This window comes from Alternaria dauci, chromosome 1 (assembly GCF_042100115.1).
Source record: "Alternaria dauci strain A2016 chromosome 1, whole genome shotgun sequence".
Lineage (NCBI taxonomy): Eukaryota > Fungi > Ascomycota > Dothideomycetes > Pleosporales > Pleosporaceae > Alternaria > Alternaria dauci.
The window spans coordinates 4,497,730-4,515,009 of NC_091272.1; the positions used below are offsets into that span (position 1 = coordinate 4,497,730).

At 50.5% G+C, this 17,280-nt stretch overlaps 4 protein-coding genes across 4 annotated transcripts; 2 read left to right on the forward strand and 2 right to left on the reverse strand.

The window, feature by feature from the left end:
- Window positions 1–771: 771 nt before the first annotated feature.
- Window positions 772–3,553, forward strand: ACET3X_001410 (uncharacterized protein; the record flags this gene model as incomplete). Its single annotated transcript, XM_069446698.1, has 3 exons — window positions 772–826; window positions 963–1,895; window positions 1,946–3,553. Exons 2-3 carry the CDS (start codon window positions 1,698–1,700, stop codon window positions 3,551–3,553), a joined length of 1,806 nt encoding a protein of 601 aa, XP_069311652.1. The 5' UTR covers window positions 772–826; window positions 963–1,697.
- A 4,833-nt stretch (window positions 3,554–8,386) lies between these two features.
- On the reverse strand, window positions 8,387–9,373 carry ACET3X_001411 (uncharacterized protein; the record flags this gene model as incomplete). Its single annotated transcript, XM_069446700.1, has 1 exon — window positions 8,387–9,373. One exon carries the CDS (start codon window positions 9,371–9,373, stop codon window positions 8,387–8,389), a length of 987 nt encoding a protein of 328 aa, XP_069311653.1.
- A 408-nt stretch (window positions 9,374–9,781) lies between these two features.
- On the forward strand, window positions 9,782–11,261 carry ACET3X_001412 (uncharacterized protein). Its single transcript, XM_069446701.1, has one exon. It carries the CDS (start codon window positions 9,867–9,869, stop codon window positions 11,121–11,123), a length of 1,257 nt encoding a protein of 418 aa, XP_069311654.1. The 5' UTR covers window positions 9,782–9,866; the 3' UTR covers window positions 11,124–11,261.
- A 1,579-nt stretch (window positions 11,262–12,840) lies between these two features.
- Window positions 12,841–17,163, reverse strand: ACET3X_001413 (uncharacterized protein). Its single transcript, XM_069446702.1, has 5 exons — window positions 16,486–17,163; window positions 16,270–16,352; window positions 16,182–16,219; window positions 15,766–16,117; window positions 12,841–15,715 (listed from the first exon to the last, which is right to left on the reverse strand). Exons 1-5 carry the CDS (start codon window positions 16,943–16,945, stop codon window positions 14,876–14,878), a joined length of 1,773 nt encoding a protein of 590 aa, XP_069311655.1. The 5' UTR covers window positions 16,946–17,163; the 3' UTR covers window positions 12,841–14,875.
- Between the last annotated feature and the right edge of the window lie 117 nt (window positions 17,164–17,280).

Below are 17,280 nucleotides of genomic sequence, written 5' to 3' on the forward strand. Positions count from 1 at the left end.
TGAAGAGACGGCGGCAAGACAAAGCTGCATCCGCAGACCGTTTTCTTGCTTCAAGACCATCCATGCCAATTTTAGTTTCACATGATTCATGGCAGCAACACAGCACACTATCTCGATCCGTCGAGGGGAGAGGCGCTGTTAACGGAAGGCCAACTAATACCGGAGGTCATGACATTGATGGATACCAGCTGGGGCGCCACAAGGAGGGTGGTCACCAAAGGCGTTCCGAGCGCGATGCGTTGATGAGAGATACGTTCTTCTTGTGTTGATGGAGCAATAGCTGGCTACCCATTGCTGGCTGTGGGAAAGTTATATACGTTAATATTATCTTCTTGGTTCTGACAGTTTATATTCAATATATCTTTTATTACATGTTTATCATGCCGCAAGACCCACCAAGTAGCCACACGTTGAGATCTACAACGTTCAACTTTCTGTATCGAGCTATACGATGCGTATAAGGTCCAAGCATTCTTCATTTTCACTCATTCTCCCACCGGCATTCGTCCCGTTCACCCCAGTTTTCCAGTAGCGCCTTCATCGATGGACTTTGTTAGCAAATAAGGTCGTTGTATTTCATTGAAGAAATGTTATGTCAACACTCACTTTCACTTTCGGTTATGTGGAGCGCAACCCCCAAACGGCCAGCTGCGAATCGTTGTTGGGAAAGACGTGCATTTGCGGAAACTTGGAATTATTCGCAATTTTAAGACCCAGACACGTCAGCTTCACAGTTGTTGTCCCGACCCAAATGAATTATGATCCGCAACTTTCCGACCTGTCGATATGCCATTCCTTTTATCACTTCGCTGCGAATTTGAAAGAGGTAGGGCAGGTGGGAACCTATGACATCACATAGCCAGGATAGGGATGATATCAATTGTCCCCATACCTTATCGCTGTTACATAGGAAGACAAGTGATGGGATTCACGGGCACAGGGCTGACGATCCTTCGCGATAGGCTTAATCCAGGGCTGAAGATTAGCATGGCTGCCCCACTCTTGGCTTGACCCCTCGCACTGCGCACCTCCGGGCCCATCCTATCCATTCACTCTCGGTCCGTCTCATCTCGACTCGTCTTCATTTCGGCATTTGAGCAATGGCCAAATGCTCCAACTCCAATACATCACACCGCCGCTGCTGTTTTGCGATTGCTTGATCCGACGTGTCGACTACGATAAAGTGGGAGGCTGCGAAAACACCAAGGAGTTCATGCTTTATCTGCAGCTGCAACACATGCATGCTGATTTAGCTTCGATAGGCAGGTGTCGCTGTTTGTACAATCTTCCCCCACACCCCAATCCAACTGCCTGAGAGAAGATCAGGCCTTGGCACACCTACAGACCCCTCAAACAACATAAAAAAAGACCAAGGTTTTACCTAAGCTTACGACGGGTCCAATAGAGTTTAGAGACACTCTAATCGCAGCTAGAAGAAGCCCTTCTAATTGGCTGGTTTGTCACCAGGCAGTTGAATCGCGGGGGGAGAATGTAGAAACACAAGCATCATACTGGTTTGATGCATCCTCGATGCCATCTCGGCGCACGGTGCATCTCTTGAATCACCTCGGCGGTACCTGATCGCCCGCATCTACGTTGCACTCGTGGCATGTACAAATACCCCATGTAGCCAAAATTACGCCACTGCCCCAAGGCCTCGCTTCCGCAATTCGACTTCAGAGACAGGACTGGTTGCGATGAGGACGATTCTCGTGCTTGGGGTATACCTGCTTGCCCATGGAACATGTGCTTGTGTTCCCGACTTCGCGGACAAGATACTGTCTGATCCGCTTGTGCTCCAACACCCGGCAGTGGTTGCTGCATTCAAGCAAGTGCAGCAAAATCTCTCGTCGCTATATGTTGAGACTACCCGCGATGGACTCAGCTTCGCCATCGTATGTAACAGGCCAGCTCTACCATATCATAAGTTGCTCACATTCAAAAGGTTCATGCATCAAGCCCGGAGCCAGCTTATACGTTCAACAACGGAACGCTGAAGTTCAACGAGACTGATGTCGCTCCTGCTGGAACGAACCAAGTAACCAGCAACTCCATCTTCCGCCTGATGTCCGTTTCGAAGAACGTCGCGATGGCATCCGCTCTAGTCATCGAAAATCAACTCAGACGAAATTCGTCTTCGTCCTCATCTCTTCTTACCATTGACACGCCCGTTCGTCACCTGCTTCCATCATTCGCTCTGCCAGAGAAAGACTGGCACTCCGGCGGTAGTGAGATAACACTCCGCATGCTTGCGAGCCATACAGCAGGAATACCGAGAGAGAGCTACAGCACTGGCTTCAATATGATTCTCAGTACTGGTAAAGCGGATGCGCCTACTATCGGATCAGCCTGGGCTGGCCAAAGTGCACAGGATGTCATCGACGGGATTGCGACGAAGAATTTGATGTTTGCGCCAGGACAGAGAGCTGCTTACTCGAATGCTGGACTGGGACTTCTAGGTGCCGCTGTCGCCGCTCACTACAACAACGTGACTTCTTCCTCTCTGACCTGGTCCGAGCTTGCGACCCAAGAACTGCTGTTGAGCCTGAATATGACACACAGCTTCTTTGGAACCATCCCGCAAGATCACGGTCCAGACGTGGGTATCCCAGGCGGCGACAACTGGGCCGATCTGGTCATGGGCGAGGGCTATGATCCAGCAGCCGGCATGTGGAGCTCCGCAAACGACCTCGCTAGTTATCTCTATAACTTATGGCTAACTCGCGAGCCCACGCTGATTACGCCCTTTCAGCGTCGCCAAGTCATGAAACCGAGTGTGATTCTTCCAGACGGCAAACAGCAAAGCGGTCCAGGCTGGGAGATCGAGATCTTCACGTTACCAACCAGTGAAAATGCCAGTCTGGCAGAAGAGAGCGAAAAAACATACAGCATCTTCGGAAAGTCCGGTGACGGCGGAGGCTGGCATAGTTGGGTTGACAGCATACCAAATCTTGGGTATGGTATTATCGTGTTGGTGCAGCAATCTGGTCTGGCAGAATATACGGGAATATCGACGAGCATGATCAGGGCAACTGTACATGAAATCCTTGCGCCTGCGTTTGCACAAGCTTTGAGCGACAGAACAAAGGAGCGATACGCAGGGTTTTACAACGCTGGCAAAGACACTGGACTTATCACTGATCAAGTTTCCATTGCTCTCTCAAACTCTTCCTCAACGCATGCGGATCTCGTAGTTCAAGATCAGATCCTTTACCTCCGCTCGTTGACTGTGAACGGTTCATCAGCACTTGAAGCTATAGACCGTCTGTCCTGGACCGCCGATGTACAACCACGCTACTTCTCCACCCCTCAAGGAGTTGTTCTGGAACCGGCTGAAGGCGTAGGCGAGACACACGAATTCGGACCTGGAGCGCAAGTGTGGAGGATGATCTTTCCAGGGCTAGAGACTTGCGATTGGTTTGACTTCGACGGCTATCACGATAACAACGGATGGCCTGTGAGCAAGGTCGTTCTACTTGAGACGGATGCGGGAGTCGAGTTGCATTACCCGCCATTCGACATTGTCGTGAGTCGGATGAGGATACACAAGTAGAATGCATCGCTGACATGTCCTGCGGCCACATCGCTGCGAGTCGATGCAAGGATGAGGCCCTGTCATCAAGTTAGTCATCCCTTTTTGGCATAGTGCTTGTCGTCACGCGAGGATCTGTCCTATCGACGAATGCCTCCCTCGGTCTTCACTCTCAACGTCTATATCAACAACTTTCATTGCCAGCATACAACACCAAACACCGCCTCATAAGTCTTTCCATCCCAGCTGTTCAAAAACAACGCTATACACTTGAGTGTCCTCTATATACTACTCATACACTACTCAGCTACACAACCTGATAGGCGTTTCGACATGGATACTCATGCCGCCCACGCTCGTGCTATAATCGACACTTTCCACAGAAACGTAGCTGAAGCAGAAATACAACAGCGCCAACTCCAGACCAGAGAGTGTGAGCAGGAATTCTACGACACATACAGTCCATGTAACCCTTCGTCGACTTTTCACGACCTTCAGTGTGGTCACCGAGTTCAGACTGAATACACTGCAAGCTGTGGCGTGACCTGTGTGCGTCCCATGCAAGGCCAGCCGTTCGCATGCCCGAGCTGTCTGATTGATGTAGTGCGTGCGGAAGTAGCCCTGGACAGTCTTACCCTTGGGTCCGGTAATGATACTGCCATGGAGGGTACCGAGCCGATTGAGGACAGGATACAGCACTTCGCCAACAAGTACGTCGCGGCAATGTTGAGGAAGGGTTACCGGAGATGTAAGGCAGCTTCCAAAATCGACGAACCCCGCATGCAGTTTTTCGATCAATTCATGCGGCAAGATGGCTTTGGAGGAGTAGAAGATGCGCCTTCGGATGAAAAGACAACGAAACCTCGAAAACGTCCCGGTACAGCGGCCCACAAGAACCTAGCCAAGGTGAATAAGACATATCGCAAGCAACCTGGCAAATGGGACTATCGTGATCCGACATCAAGTGATGGAGCCTCTAAAGCCATATCGCGCAAACTTCCAGGTGACGATGAGGCAGATATGGAGACAGCCCAAGGAACAGTAGACGATGCTATAGGGGTAGGACGTTCGGAACAGTCCGCTGACACTGTTGTCGATCTTGTTCCGCAGAAAGAAGCAACCGAGGCTGTGGGGAAGGCTATGGAGGCATTTGCCTTACTTTCGACCTAGTGAATCGTCAACACATACATGCTGTTCATAATATAGCAATGAGACAACCACGACCATGCTGTGAACCATGTCGCATACGAGCGAGACATCTAAAGTTGTCGCTGCAGTGTGACGTCACGCGCTATCGCCGGGAGTGTATCATCTAGAGAACGCGTCAACGCCGAAGAAACTGAGAGCCGCCATGGATAGTGTGACGACAAGATGTCGAGAGACGCGAGCAAGACATGGTCAATCTGGAGTCAAAGCTGTGCCCCTACCCAGGCTGGCAAGCCTTTGCGCCCTGATGGAGTTAGGTAGCTTTGGTCAACAGATTCGATATATTCCCACAATCTTCAATACATCGCGCCATCATAACTAACACGCACGCACGTACATCCATCTTTCCGGACCTTATAACAGGTACTGGCCCTTTACTATGATTTTTCGCCGAGTTTGAGCGGGTCGCGTCTCGTTACGAGCACATACCAGTCGCGTGGCTGTCGATCCCTAAAAATTGAGTTTTGACATGGTAAATCCCACAAGAGGCGCAACCTTATTGAGAGGGTGCAAAACTTCCCGGATAAAGACGACGCAGCAGCAGCCGTTCGTTGGTCTTAATAGGGCCTTTTGTGGGGCTTAGTAAGTCTGAAGTGTGGCTATTGAGGCATCAGGTAGCCTTGGCCTAGGTCCTTCACTTACTCGCGCGATGAAGCCCACCTAGGGCGACTGAATCTTTTGGTTTTTCCATCCAATTGTAAATATTGCGACCTCGGAATTTCGTCAATTGCGACAATCTTGCCTGATGTGGTTCTGTATCATGCTGCCTACTCGATGGAGTTTCCCACGATTGCAGATCCCTTCATGATCGCCAGGGTCTTGCCTCAAAATTGAGGTGTCAATCTGGTTCAGCCCACGTGCGATTGACACGGCAATGCTGAACATGACCACTTTCAAATTCAAACACGCACGGTGGGCCATCAAAAATTTGGTGCAGCCTTTGAAACAGGGTCGGGTTAGATGCCCTCTACCATCAACGCGAACCCGAAGCCAGGGGCATCCACGACAACCGACTTCCAACCGTTGAGCAGTGGAGGCGTTGCAGACCGGCAGAGATGGGAAGTACTCAAGGCTTCTAGCTTGACTGAATAGTATCGGCAATCCTACCCCAAGAGTCGCTTCTCAAGCCTCATACGCTCGCGTAGATCATTTACCGTTATAGCGGGCCGTGTATATTCCCAAACACCTGCAACCGCGACACTAGCAAGCTTCCATGTTACACACGCCACGTGTGCGATCGAAGCCTCCCGCACTCACGAAGATCATTGATCAGCGCCGAGTCATGCACGACGCCCCGAGGTCGAAGGCAGGCACCAAGCATATTCCTTGATGTGCATCTTCGGGATTCTACAACACCATTATGAGGGCTGTACGCCGAAGTGTTACGGCGTTGTATGCGCCTCAAAGCTGACTGTATGTCACCCAACTCTTCAATACGCCCGATGTTCACCGCAACTGCCGTGAAAGTCTTAACAAAGTGAACCTAATTATGGCCGTAATCGGCGAAGTGGTCCATGTACGCCATAACTGCTTAGGTGCAGCGGCAGTGTAGCGTGAATCGCTCCCCTGGTGTTTGGACTAGAGGCGTGCGGGAAGACCTGGACCCCACTTACTACTTGTACGATCAGGTCTTGGTCCTCCCTCTGACTGGCGTATACATGCAACTCGCACCCTGGTGGCTCTCTCTATTTGCGGTGGTTGTTCCCGACTTCACTCATTCTGACAGCAGTCCCTGCTACCACGGCGGTATACCCTAATATGGACGTCAACTCTCTGGGATCACATACAAGCCGGCTTGTCGCTCGAGCAGGTGGTCTGCATCCTCCACCAGGAGTTCTCCTCAGTTGGCCCAAACCAAATCATGTCGATCCAGAAGAAAGAGGCTGGGGGACGCCAATCGTGCTCATGGTATTCTTGGGTATATCCTTCCTCGTATACTGTGCGCGGATGTGGGCAAGGCTAGCTATATCAAAGAACACTGGACTGGACGACATACTGGTGAGCATAGCAATTCTGCCACTATTCGGTTTGACCATCTCCGCTGTACTCGGTAAGCGCTACCTTGTCTCCGCATTAACAGTGCTGACTAGCAAAGGCATTCGCGTCTATGGCTTCCAATGGCACGTCTGGGATCAGACTAAGGAGACTCTAGTCACGACGCGAGAAGTAGGCTTGTATCTTTTGCTATAGTTGAATGCATGCTGACGTGTCAGATCGCAATGGCAATCGAACTCAACTATATGTTATCGACGACGTTGGTCAAGGTATCGATACTCTGCTTTTACCGCCGAATTGGCGATCGACTTACAAATCAGTTCATCTACTGTATGTACACACAAACAATCGACATCATATACTCAAGCACTGATATACCATCACAGGGGTCTATGGCAACATCGTCTTCTGCATCGTCTACGGAATCATCTTTACCTTCGCCATCGTCTTCACATGTACACCGGTAGTGGGATTCTTCCGCCTCTTCGACGTCGCCTGGAGACTGCAGAACGAACTGACATGCCGCGACGAGGGCGCCCTGATTGTCGTATGCGCAGCTATCTCGTCCGTTCAGGATTTCATCATCTGCATGCTACCGATACTCTTGATCTGGAACCTAAAGATCAGCAAGCGTCAGAAAATGGGGTTGTGTGCCATTTTTGGTTTGGGAATGATAACGTGTATATGTGGTATTCTGCGCACGTTCTACGCCGCAAAGCTTTACTATTGTAGGACTACCACCGCATCCTAAGAAAAATATAAGAAAAACTAATAGATCAACTAGTCACATACGATATCACCTGGACAGCATACTACGGCTGGGTTTGGACAACACTCGAAGCCCAACTGGCCGTCATTTGCGCCTCAGTTCCTTCACTCAAGGTCTTCTTCGTCCGCTATTTCGGCACATACACTACACGTGCTGGATACTCGCAGACTGGAACACGAAACAAGTCCCTGGGCCCTTCGTCAAACTCACGGTCCATTGGGTTCGACGCAAAGTTTTCCCAGCACTCGGCGCAGCGATCGCAATGCACTGCTGGTTCGATCCGCGACGACGTCCCGCTGGAGGGTATCCATATCAATCATAAGTTGGATGTCAAGATAGAAGGAAGAGATGATTGCAGTCAAACCAGCTTCGCCAGTACGAAAGGTCTCGCTGCTTTACCAATGCCGACGCACCCAGGGTGGCGGGGAAGGGCAGATTGGGCTGATGGTTGTAGGACGGTCTGCGCGGCGCACCGTCCAGGTAGCAGAGACTCATCAATGAGTCGTAGCCTGACTCGTGAGGGTGACCTTGAGGCTGGCAACGCATTCTGAGCATGACCAAGTTGCCCACTATCATACATTCGCCGCGATGACGAAGACAGTGGCACACACCCAGCGGCCTGTATGATCAGTCTGTCTCATTCTGGATTCCTGCATTTACGCGATTTACATCTGCATTGCCCCTCTTTTTTTTGGTGCGGATCGCACAGGACATATACCCCTTTTTTTCTCGGCGCTGGCGGATTCATTGGACTGTTAGAAGAAATTTGATATGTAGACATCGAATAATGTTCCAGCTTTCTTAGTCGCAAGACCCTGTTTACAATCACTCCACTCTGAGCCATCTTCTCATACGATCATTTCAAATCAAGCAACCCTGGCATCTTACTCCAATAACGCCTTCCTTACAGCCTCAACTTCCTCCTTGTTTCCACAAATCAAGCCACCCCTTTCATCCGTATCCTCAATTGGCGTCTCCAACACCCTCTTCCCCGTTCCAGAATCTAACGCCGCACCGCCCACACACTCCATAATCAGCGCAATGGGTGCCAACTCGTAGAGTCGCCTTAGCTTAGCTTTACTTTGCGCTGTCACCGGAGACACATAAACACCATGGCCTTTGACCAAGGCATGCACAACATCCGGAACAAGCCCACCGCTGTATCGAAGCGTGTATCTTTGTGTGATATAACGGTTAATGAGGTTCAGATATCGTTGGTCCTCGGCTGCTGCGCGCATGTTTGCAGGAGCAAAATACCGGGTTTTCACTTCGGAGGCTTGCGTCAATTTAATTTCTGGGCGGATGACTTGCATGCTTCCATCGTCTGCGTATCCAACTTCGAAACATGATCCCTCGGTACCTGGCAGACGGATGGCGACGACGGCGGTTGTACGCGGGCCCAGTACACCCAGTATGGAGGCGATTTGTTTATCGCTAGGGGATTGATGGAGAGCTGAGGCACCTTCCCAGACTCCGATGATGGTGCCCACACTCCAGTTTGGCGCGATGATTGAGGAGCCGTCCAAGGGGTCGAAACCTAGTGAGTAGACTTCGTTCCCTTGAGTTTCGCTGCTACTGGTGGAGCTTGATGGTTTCTCGACGGGATCCTCTTCGCTAGATGCTGTGACTATGGAGGGGCAGGAGGAGATGGTTTTGCGGATTGCCTCTTCGGCGAGGACATCCACATTGAGTTGGTCGTCGCCGAATGCATTGGCGGTACCGACTTGGGTTACCGAAGGAGAAGTACGGAGGTGGCCTGCTATTGTGTGGATTGAAGCAAGGAGTTGAGGTAAGACAGAGTCGCGAAGTTGAGGATAAGATGATGGGACGAGGGAGTTGAGATGGGCCTGTAGATCTGTTGATTGCGACATTTTGGTTGATTGGTCGGTTATCGTGTTTTGAATGATACGGATTTTCAGATAGGAGGGGTGTTGCTTATTGCCGCAAGTGAAGTTCTATTAGAAGAAAAGAAATCTCCGTCTGCTAGTGTTTATCTGACTGTGACGTCGTGGTGTGGTCCGTCCCTCTAGAGCTCCACAAGCATCCACATAGACAACTAATGCCCTCTCGGCCCTGCCTACTTCTTCCTTGAACTTGCGACACTGGATTCATCCGCCTCGTCACACGTGATGCCTGGTGGAAATGACTCTGCAGATGTTGAAGACGCCGTTTGGCTAATCATGGCTATTCGCGGTGGGGGTCAGAGCGGGGTAACTTTCGGAGCTTAGCTCCCTGGTACGTAGTCATCACGAGTAGCTTCAGAGACACATGTATCGCGTCTCTTTCCTTTCGTTTCTTCTTTTTTCTTAAAGCCTGTCGGATCTTCAACTGCGCGCCAATATACGCGTCATCTCCATCCCCACAATGCCGCAAACGCTGAAAATCGCGTCCGCGCAAGCACGCACCCTATCCACGACCGCCGAGACCCTCGCCGCCCTTGAAGCCACGACAAAGCGCGCCGCCTCCCAAGGCATTGATGTCCTCCTGTTTCCCGAAGCATACTTGGGTGGATATCCTCGTACTTGCTCTTTTGGCGCTGCGGTTGGTGCTCGCGCACCCGAAGGTCGCGAGCAGTTCCTTCACTATTTCCACGATGCTGTCGATATGGGCGACACACCGAGCGGCGCTGGGCAAGATTGGCTAGATCGGAAGCTCGAGCTTCCAAGGGGAAAGGAATACAGGGGTGACGGGACAAGAGAGGAACTCGAGAGGATAGCGAAAGAGACTGGTGTTTTTATTGTTACCGGAATAGTAGAAAAGTCAGGTGGCACACTATACTGCGGGGCTGTGTTTGTAGACCCGAAGATTGGCATACTGGGGAAGAGGAGGAAGGTCATGCCGACCGGCAGCGAGCGGCTGATCTGGGGCTTTGGAAGTGCGAGTACGCTGAGGGCAGTGACGGCAGAGATCAAAGGTGTCAAGCTGTGTATGGGGGCGGCGATATGTTGGGAGAACTACATGCCGCTACTGAGGCAAAGCTTGTACAGCCAAAACGTCAACCTGTGGTTTGCACCGACAGCGGATGCGCGCGACGCCTGGGCGTCGCTGATGCGGACCGTAGGCTGCGAAGGCAGATGCTTCGTCGTGAGCGCAAACCAGTGCGTAAAGAAGAAACATCTTCCGGATTGGATTTCAGACCAGACGCAGTCGCAGAGTAATGGAAACGCAGTTGGAGTCGGCAGGACAATATCACAACAGAGCAGTGGGGCTGCCGGTAGACGGCGGAGCACCATCACAAAGACACCAGAGGGCCACGAGATCTGTTTGCCATTACCGAAAGGCCAAGCATCAGCTACGAACAGTGACTCTTCAGCGATCGACTCTTCATCACTTACAGAAGATCCACTTAGTCCCAAGCAGCGACCCTTCGCGCAACCCCAAGCATCGTCCACAGACGGAGAAGAGTTCGTTTCTCGCGGCGGCTCTATGATTGTATCACCGCTAGGAGACGTGCTTGCTGGACCGCTATGGGAGGTAGAAGACGAGCTGCTAGTCGCAGAAGTCGACTTTGAAGACTGTGAGCGTGGCAGACTCGATATGGACGTTGCGGGAAGTTACTCGCGTATGGACAGCTTCAAGCTTAGCGTCGAGGGTCTTGATCTGAACCCGCCTCCTATGTAGACATTATGAATCCCAACAACAGATCCTTCAAAGAGTCGGATTGTTCATATATGTTCAAGTCGATGCATTGTATGTAGGCTTTGACAGCGGCTTGCGCAGCATCACAATGCAATCGACGAGGCAAATTTAAGTATCAGGTAGAATCCAACCAGTCCCAACAGTCCGTCACCGTACATGACTTGCCTCATAAAACATCAATTAGTCTGACTACCTGCGGACAACGTCATCGGCCTGATGGCTCCTCAATTTCTTACGAAACATATCACGCAATGTTCTGGTACTCCAGTCCACAAACTAACCTGCACCCACACCGTCCACGCCTCCTTCTTACATCCAACAACCTCCTCAAAATGTGCCCCTAACTGCACTTCCGTTAACCTCTTCACCGCCGCCGAACCCTCATTCCTCTGCCCCACATGCTACGAGTCTACCCTCCGCGACGAATACCAAGAGTTTGTGGAGTGCTGCAAGAAAAAGGCCAAGGAAGCTGGGTGTGATATAGACACATATGTGTCTGAGCTTAAGAGAGATTTTGAGTATAGAACGGTAGCCGAGGAGGAGTGGATGAAGAAGGCTCATACCTGGTGCACTGTTTTCCTGGGGCAAAAGAGTTTTGAGAAATGGGTGAAGGAGGACTACAAACGGAGGGTGGAGATGAAAAAAATGAGGGGATGCAAGGCTGTAGACGGGAAATCTGAGCAAGAGGTAGAGGTTTCTGCCATATTGCGATGAAGGGAGTGCTTGGGATAGTTTCCAAGGTTGTACAAAATACTCTTCCTTTCGCCGGCTTGAGTGTGAATGAACTGCTTCAAGATACCGAGATAGTGATAGCATAGTATGAAAGCTCACAAACATTCGTATGCCTTTTCTGTTGTCGCACGTCGTAATCCTTGCATACCCCAAGGACGCTACATATACGAGAGTGCGGAAATAAACTACAGATGTCCTGTATTTACTTGTATACTACTATAGTACTAAGTATACATAACATATGTAGGCCATTAGTAGCGGTCCATTTAAGCAGGAGATACACGTCACATGCGTTCACCAAGATGTAGTTATGTACGCATGCATCCCTCGTTGGTGGGATGTTATCCAAGGTCTCTTCAATTTAGCGTCTCTGCATAAAAATATATGCCTTTTACTTCCGTATGTTTGTTGCGTGTATTACAAGTTGAAGCAAAAGAAAAGGCTTTGTTGTTCGTGCGGGGTAGGCGAATGGGGCAAAAGTGTAAAAAAGAACAGATGTAGATATCGAGTGCGCACAAGTGCAAAAAAGAAAGTCACACTGATGCGATGTCATACGAAGCCCATGGGGATCGAACTGTTCAGTTGTTAGTATATTGAAGAAGCTTGTTGAGCTCAATAAGACTTACCCCACAACCTTTGGTGTTTATGTTTTCAACCGAAAACCAACGCGCTACCATTGCGCCAAGGCTCCAATAACAGATTGATAAGAAATTATTTGCTTACATCCATAATAAGCAGCATACAAATTTTGTTCTGCTTTCTGAAGCTAATACGATCATCGGACAAAAGTATCCCATCGCAAGATTCCGGCTGGACCTCATGTGCTTATGGTATGTGTGCCGAGGTCGCTTAGCCATCGACGTTTAGCGTGCCAATACCTACAATCTTCTCCGACTTTGACACATCGGTAGGCCCCACATGGAACCAAAAACTTCATATTATTGCTCATAAAGGGAACGATAAGTGGGCTTTTTGCAATTTGGCTTTGAAATGTATCCACTACATGCCGTTGACGTGGAGTGATCGTGAGTGGAAGAGGATCACATTTGGGTCTGTTCCTCGACGGCCTGAAATGGCGGTATAAACAAGGTGATAGACATGTACATTTCTCACACAAAGGTCTTTCACAAAGGCTTTCTTACGTAAGCTACCCATACGCCAGGTTTATGCAATCGCTAATAAACAAGACATAATGCATGTGCCAGTGTTATACTCAACTAGCAAGCGCTGAGACATCAACTCCGCGGCTTCCTCCACAACTCCTCAGAGTCCAGTTGCCGTGCCGAAGGCACGCTATTGCTCGACTGCGAGCCCGAGTACTCTATACCGCAAGCACCCCGATCCAAAGCAAGCGTATTTAGATCCCAGTGAAGCTGTTCCTCAGGATCTGTTGCCAAGCTCGTGCGTGTACGTCCTTGAGGCTGATATGGCGCTTTCTCGACGTTCGAGTTGTTCGAGGCCATCAACGAAAGTGACAAAGAGTCAAGTTCAGTAGCAAACTCCATCTCTTCTTTGCTAGCTTCTAGCGCAGAGCAAATGTTACTCGGCCGAGTCTTGGATTTGAGATCCAGTTCGTATACTCGCTGGTCGCGTGAGAAGTCTGCTTCGAGCTGTCGGTGCTCAGCATACCACTGCTCGTACTGCTCCTTACTCATCTGCTCCATAGGTGGGTAAGCCGCATTGTGCTGCGCTTGTCGCTCTTCCCAGATCTTTGCTGCTTCGGCTTGGATGCATTCGTTGCAAATAAAAGCTGCTTCCACTGTGCTACCATACGGTTCAACGCAATTTGCGCCACAATCTTCCACTAGGTCCGTCCGAATACGATGAGAGCAAAGGAGCTGATGATAGAGACGACCTTGGCATGGCGCGAAACGCTTGGTCCGAATGTTGTTGAACGCAGAAACAGGTGTTTGCTGCAATGTCGACGAGGAGGCGAGAGGTGCGTTTGTACCATCGTCAGGAGTGCTAGTCCAGCCCCATCTACACGCCATGACCAGATTTGCGTGAGACATGGTATCGTCGGATACTGTGGACTTTGGCATAGTCCGAAACGCACTGTTTGAGAAATCCATGTTGAGGTTGTGGGATAAGTTCGTAGTGGCGATTGCCGGTGATATGCGGGTGGCGTCAGCTGACTACGCGTCGTTGCCTTGAGTGATTGTTGCTGTCGGGTTTCCAGGGAATGAAAGTGATCGATGGTTGAAAGATAACACGCGACAATGATCAAGGACCGAGTTGAGTAATCGGCGTTGTTTGTTTGACTGCGTGGAGGTGCATCGTATGTGCACAGGGCGCTCAAGTGGTGTGACGCTAGCTATCGCAAGGCGCTCAGTCTACAGTCAGTCGACAGTGAGAGTATATTCAGTAACTTTAGTTATGCGGGCCGATAGTAATAGGTCGTATGAGTGTGCCAATGAATCCTTGATGAATGATGTGCTGCTGGGGGCTGATACGCAGGCGGATAAAAGCTGGTGAGTCGCGACGCGCTGGCCCAGGTTCGCGACGGAGGCTAAGCCTTGTACGGGCCGATGACGCTGTAGACCCTTGGAAGCTTCCAGTAGTCTCGCCAAGTCAGCATCCAGCCACTTATCGAGCTTCACAAAAGTAACACGAGTAGTTTTGATCAAGATACCCAAGAAAAGTAACGAAGAAGGACCTTTTCGTCTCAGCATTCTTGTGTTTCGTCATACGGCAAGATGCCTGAAGAAGCCGGAGGGGGTGGCAAAGAAGTAAAACAGGGGGACCGACTGGTTGCACACCACTGCTTATCGCCTCTTTCAATCTGTCTACCATACAACCTACCACGCCAGACAAGGGAAAAATAAAATGCTAACCTCTGTAGTTGCCTAGGTAGAGAATCGCTCTATGAGAGAAGATTGTTTTCTCTCTATAGTTGCTTAGGTAGAGTATCACTATGTAAAAGGAAGTTCAATGCTCTCTGCAGTTGTCTAGGCAGAGTGTTCGATTATTCCCTCGTATAGCGTGCTACGACTTCCAAGTCTCTAGACCAAGAACCTGAAACCTCGCTCCGCACCAGCTCCTGGGACAGCGTTGATCGCGCCCTCAACGTGTTCTCCCCGTTCAAGTTTCTTGTTCAGCCTTCCTAGGATGATCCGCATGATGACCGTCATGATGATGGCCAGTGCTGCGGTTGCGCAATCCACACTGAGCGGTACCGTCAAGTCCGGCTGTCCACTCTTCGGCTGTGGATACATATAACTTGCGTAAATCGAACTAGTATTACTAACCGCGTTGATGAAAGCTAGTGCGGCCGCTCTCTTCGCTGGCGGACGGGGTAAGGAGTTGGAGATCCAGGCCAAAGCGACAACGTAGCCAGTGTAGACACCAGGAACCATCAACATCATGGCGACATAGCGGGGTGCGGTAGACGTTGTAGCTGCAGCCAGAATGAAGGCTGTTACACCTACACAGAGTGGGAGAACAATGTGGAGGAATCGTTCGCCCGTGCGGTCGGCATGCCAGGCGTTGAGGTAGGTGGTGATCACCGCCAGTACATAGGGTGGCGCTGTCAACAGTAGTGTCTGGATGTTCGAGTATCCTAGGGTTTTGACCACGGTTGGGAAGAAGTTGGTAACACTCGCTGAAGACACAATTGCGAGAAGAAGAATTGTGAGCACCCAAGTCTTGATATCGATCAATGCGAGCTTCAAGCCATGGAAGAAGGTCTGTGACTCTGCAGACACCCAGTCATCTTCTCCAACATCTTCCTGAAGTCGGTATACGGCCAGTTGTCGTTCTTCTTCTGTGAGCCAGGACGTAGTTCGAGGGAAGTTGGGCAGAATCCAAAAGGCTCCTATCGCGATGGCAACGGTAATGATACCCTACAGAGTCAGCACTTGACCTATGTAATCATGCGGCTTGTTATACAAACCTCTATTATGAACACCCATCTCCAGGCGCGCAGGCCTTGTGTGCCGTCCATGTTGCTCGTGATCCCCGCAGTGATCAAACCGCCAAACGCTCCTGAGATCAGACTCCCGGAATATAGCACCGCCGTCCTCAGACCCAGTTCTTTCCTCGTATACCAGGCACTGAGGTAGAACAAGCACCCCGGGAAATATGCGGCTTCGATGAAGCCGAGGAAGAAACGGCACACCACAAGTCCAGCAAAGTTCTGGCATGCGCCGGTAGCACCAGATATGATACCCCAGCCAATCATACATGTAGGCAAGTATAGAGCCGGTTTGCCAGTCTTGTTGAGGAATAAATTTGAGGGGATTTGCCTAGATGTAGGCGTACCGAGTCAGTGTATGTCTCGCGTGCAATTTGTAAAGGAAGGTCTCTTACATAAGGATGTAGCCGACGAAGAGGATGGAAACGGTAGTCTACCAAAATCAGTAAGCTATTTTCTTCATGTGATCCCATCAACACGCACTTGGTACTGCACACTCGTGAGCTCCAACTCATCTTGAAGACCTGCTAGGCGAACGGCCGCGATGTTGTTTCTGTCGAGATAATCTAGGTTTCATCAGCACTATTTTCATATCGCGCCATAAAAGTGACAAGTCGAACACCACTCCTGTAGTCGCCGGAGTAAGGTGTTCGACTTTTCTCTTGTATAACGTGCATGGTCGCAGCTGTCAAGGCATACTCATGATATACATGATGATAATCATTGGCAACAGCCTCGTATCGATCTTCCTTCTCATCTTCTTTTCCGCCTCACTCCTTTCCTCGGCGCTCATAGCAGCGACCAACGGCGGCGGAACAAGCTTGCGATGTCCATCCACGGCCTCGATTCCAGCTTCAAGTGTCGTGGGCGCAATCTTATCATCGGAGATTCGCTCCATCGATGGTTTTTGGTCGCCAGTAACTACTGCCATGATTGCTGTATCAGCGCGCGCGACGGGCGAGCCAGTAAGCTTGTTGATGTGATGTACAAGGTGCGAGGCGTCAAGCGCAAGCAAAGTGACGGCGAAGGCGCAACGGATAAGAGACACCAAGCAACAACGCGGGGCCCCAAGCTTCCACTTATACCAGTCTTGCCGTACTTCCAAGCCTCTACAAGGGTAGCTCGCGCCATGTACGTCGTCCAACCTCAGAAAACACATCGATGCACACCATCATCGCGCAGCCAAGGGACGGTTGCCGACAACCGTACATGAATATCGGACCGCAGCAGAGATCGGCATCTCATGACAACGTGACAAGACATGCGATTCGTCGACTGGGGTATCTGTTGGTCGTGTTAATATGCTGATGCAACAGTGTGTATGCGACACGGGCTGGGTGTGGTTTAGTACCCGTTGGTGTTGGAGGGGAAATGGTTATGCGGGGTGAAGATGAACCGAAAATCCGGGGTTGCTGAACGGCTTGTGGAACGGCATTTGCAAGCGACAAATCCTTTTGCCTTTCATCAGCATTGGCATCGACGGCATCGCGAGTT

What these genes read in the sequence shown, in the direction of transcription:
- ACET3X_001412 (XM_069446701.1), top strand. Translation starts at nt 9,867, where the DNA reads ATGCCGCAAACGCTGAAAATCGCGTCCGCGCAAGCACGCACCCTATCC.
- ACET3X_001413 (XM_069446702.1), bottom strand. Translation starts at nt 16,945, where the DNA reads ATGTGTTTTCTGAGGTTGGACGACGTACATGGCGCGAGCTACCCTTGT. An exon ending in TCACGAGTGTGCAGTACCAA is followed by an intron (nt 16,220 to 16,269) that starts GTGCGTGTTGAT and finishes TGATTTTGGTAG; the next exon opens with ACTACCGTTTCCATCCTCTT. An exon ending in TTCGTCGGCTACATCCTTAT is followed by an intron (nt 16,118 to 16,181) that starts GTAAGAGACCTT and finishes GCCTACATCTAG; the next exon opens with GCAAATCCCCTCAAATTTAT.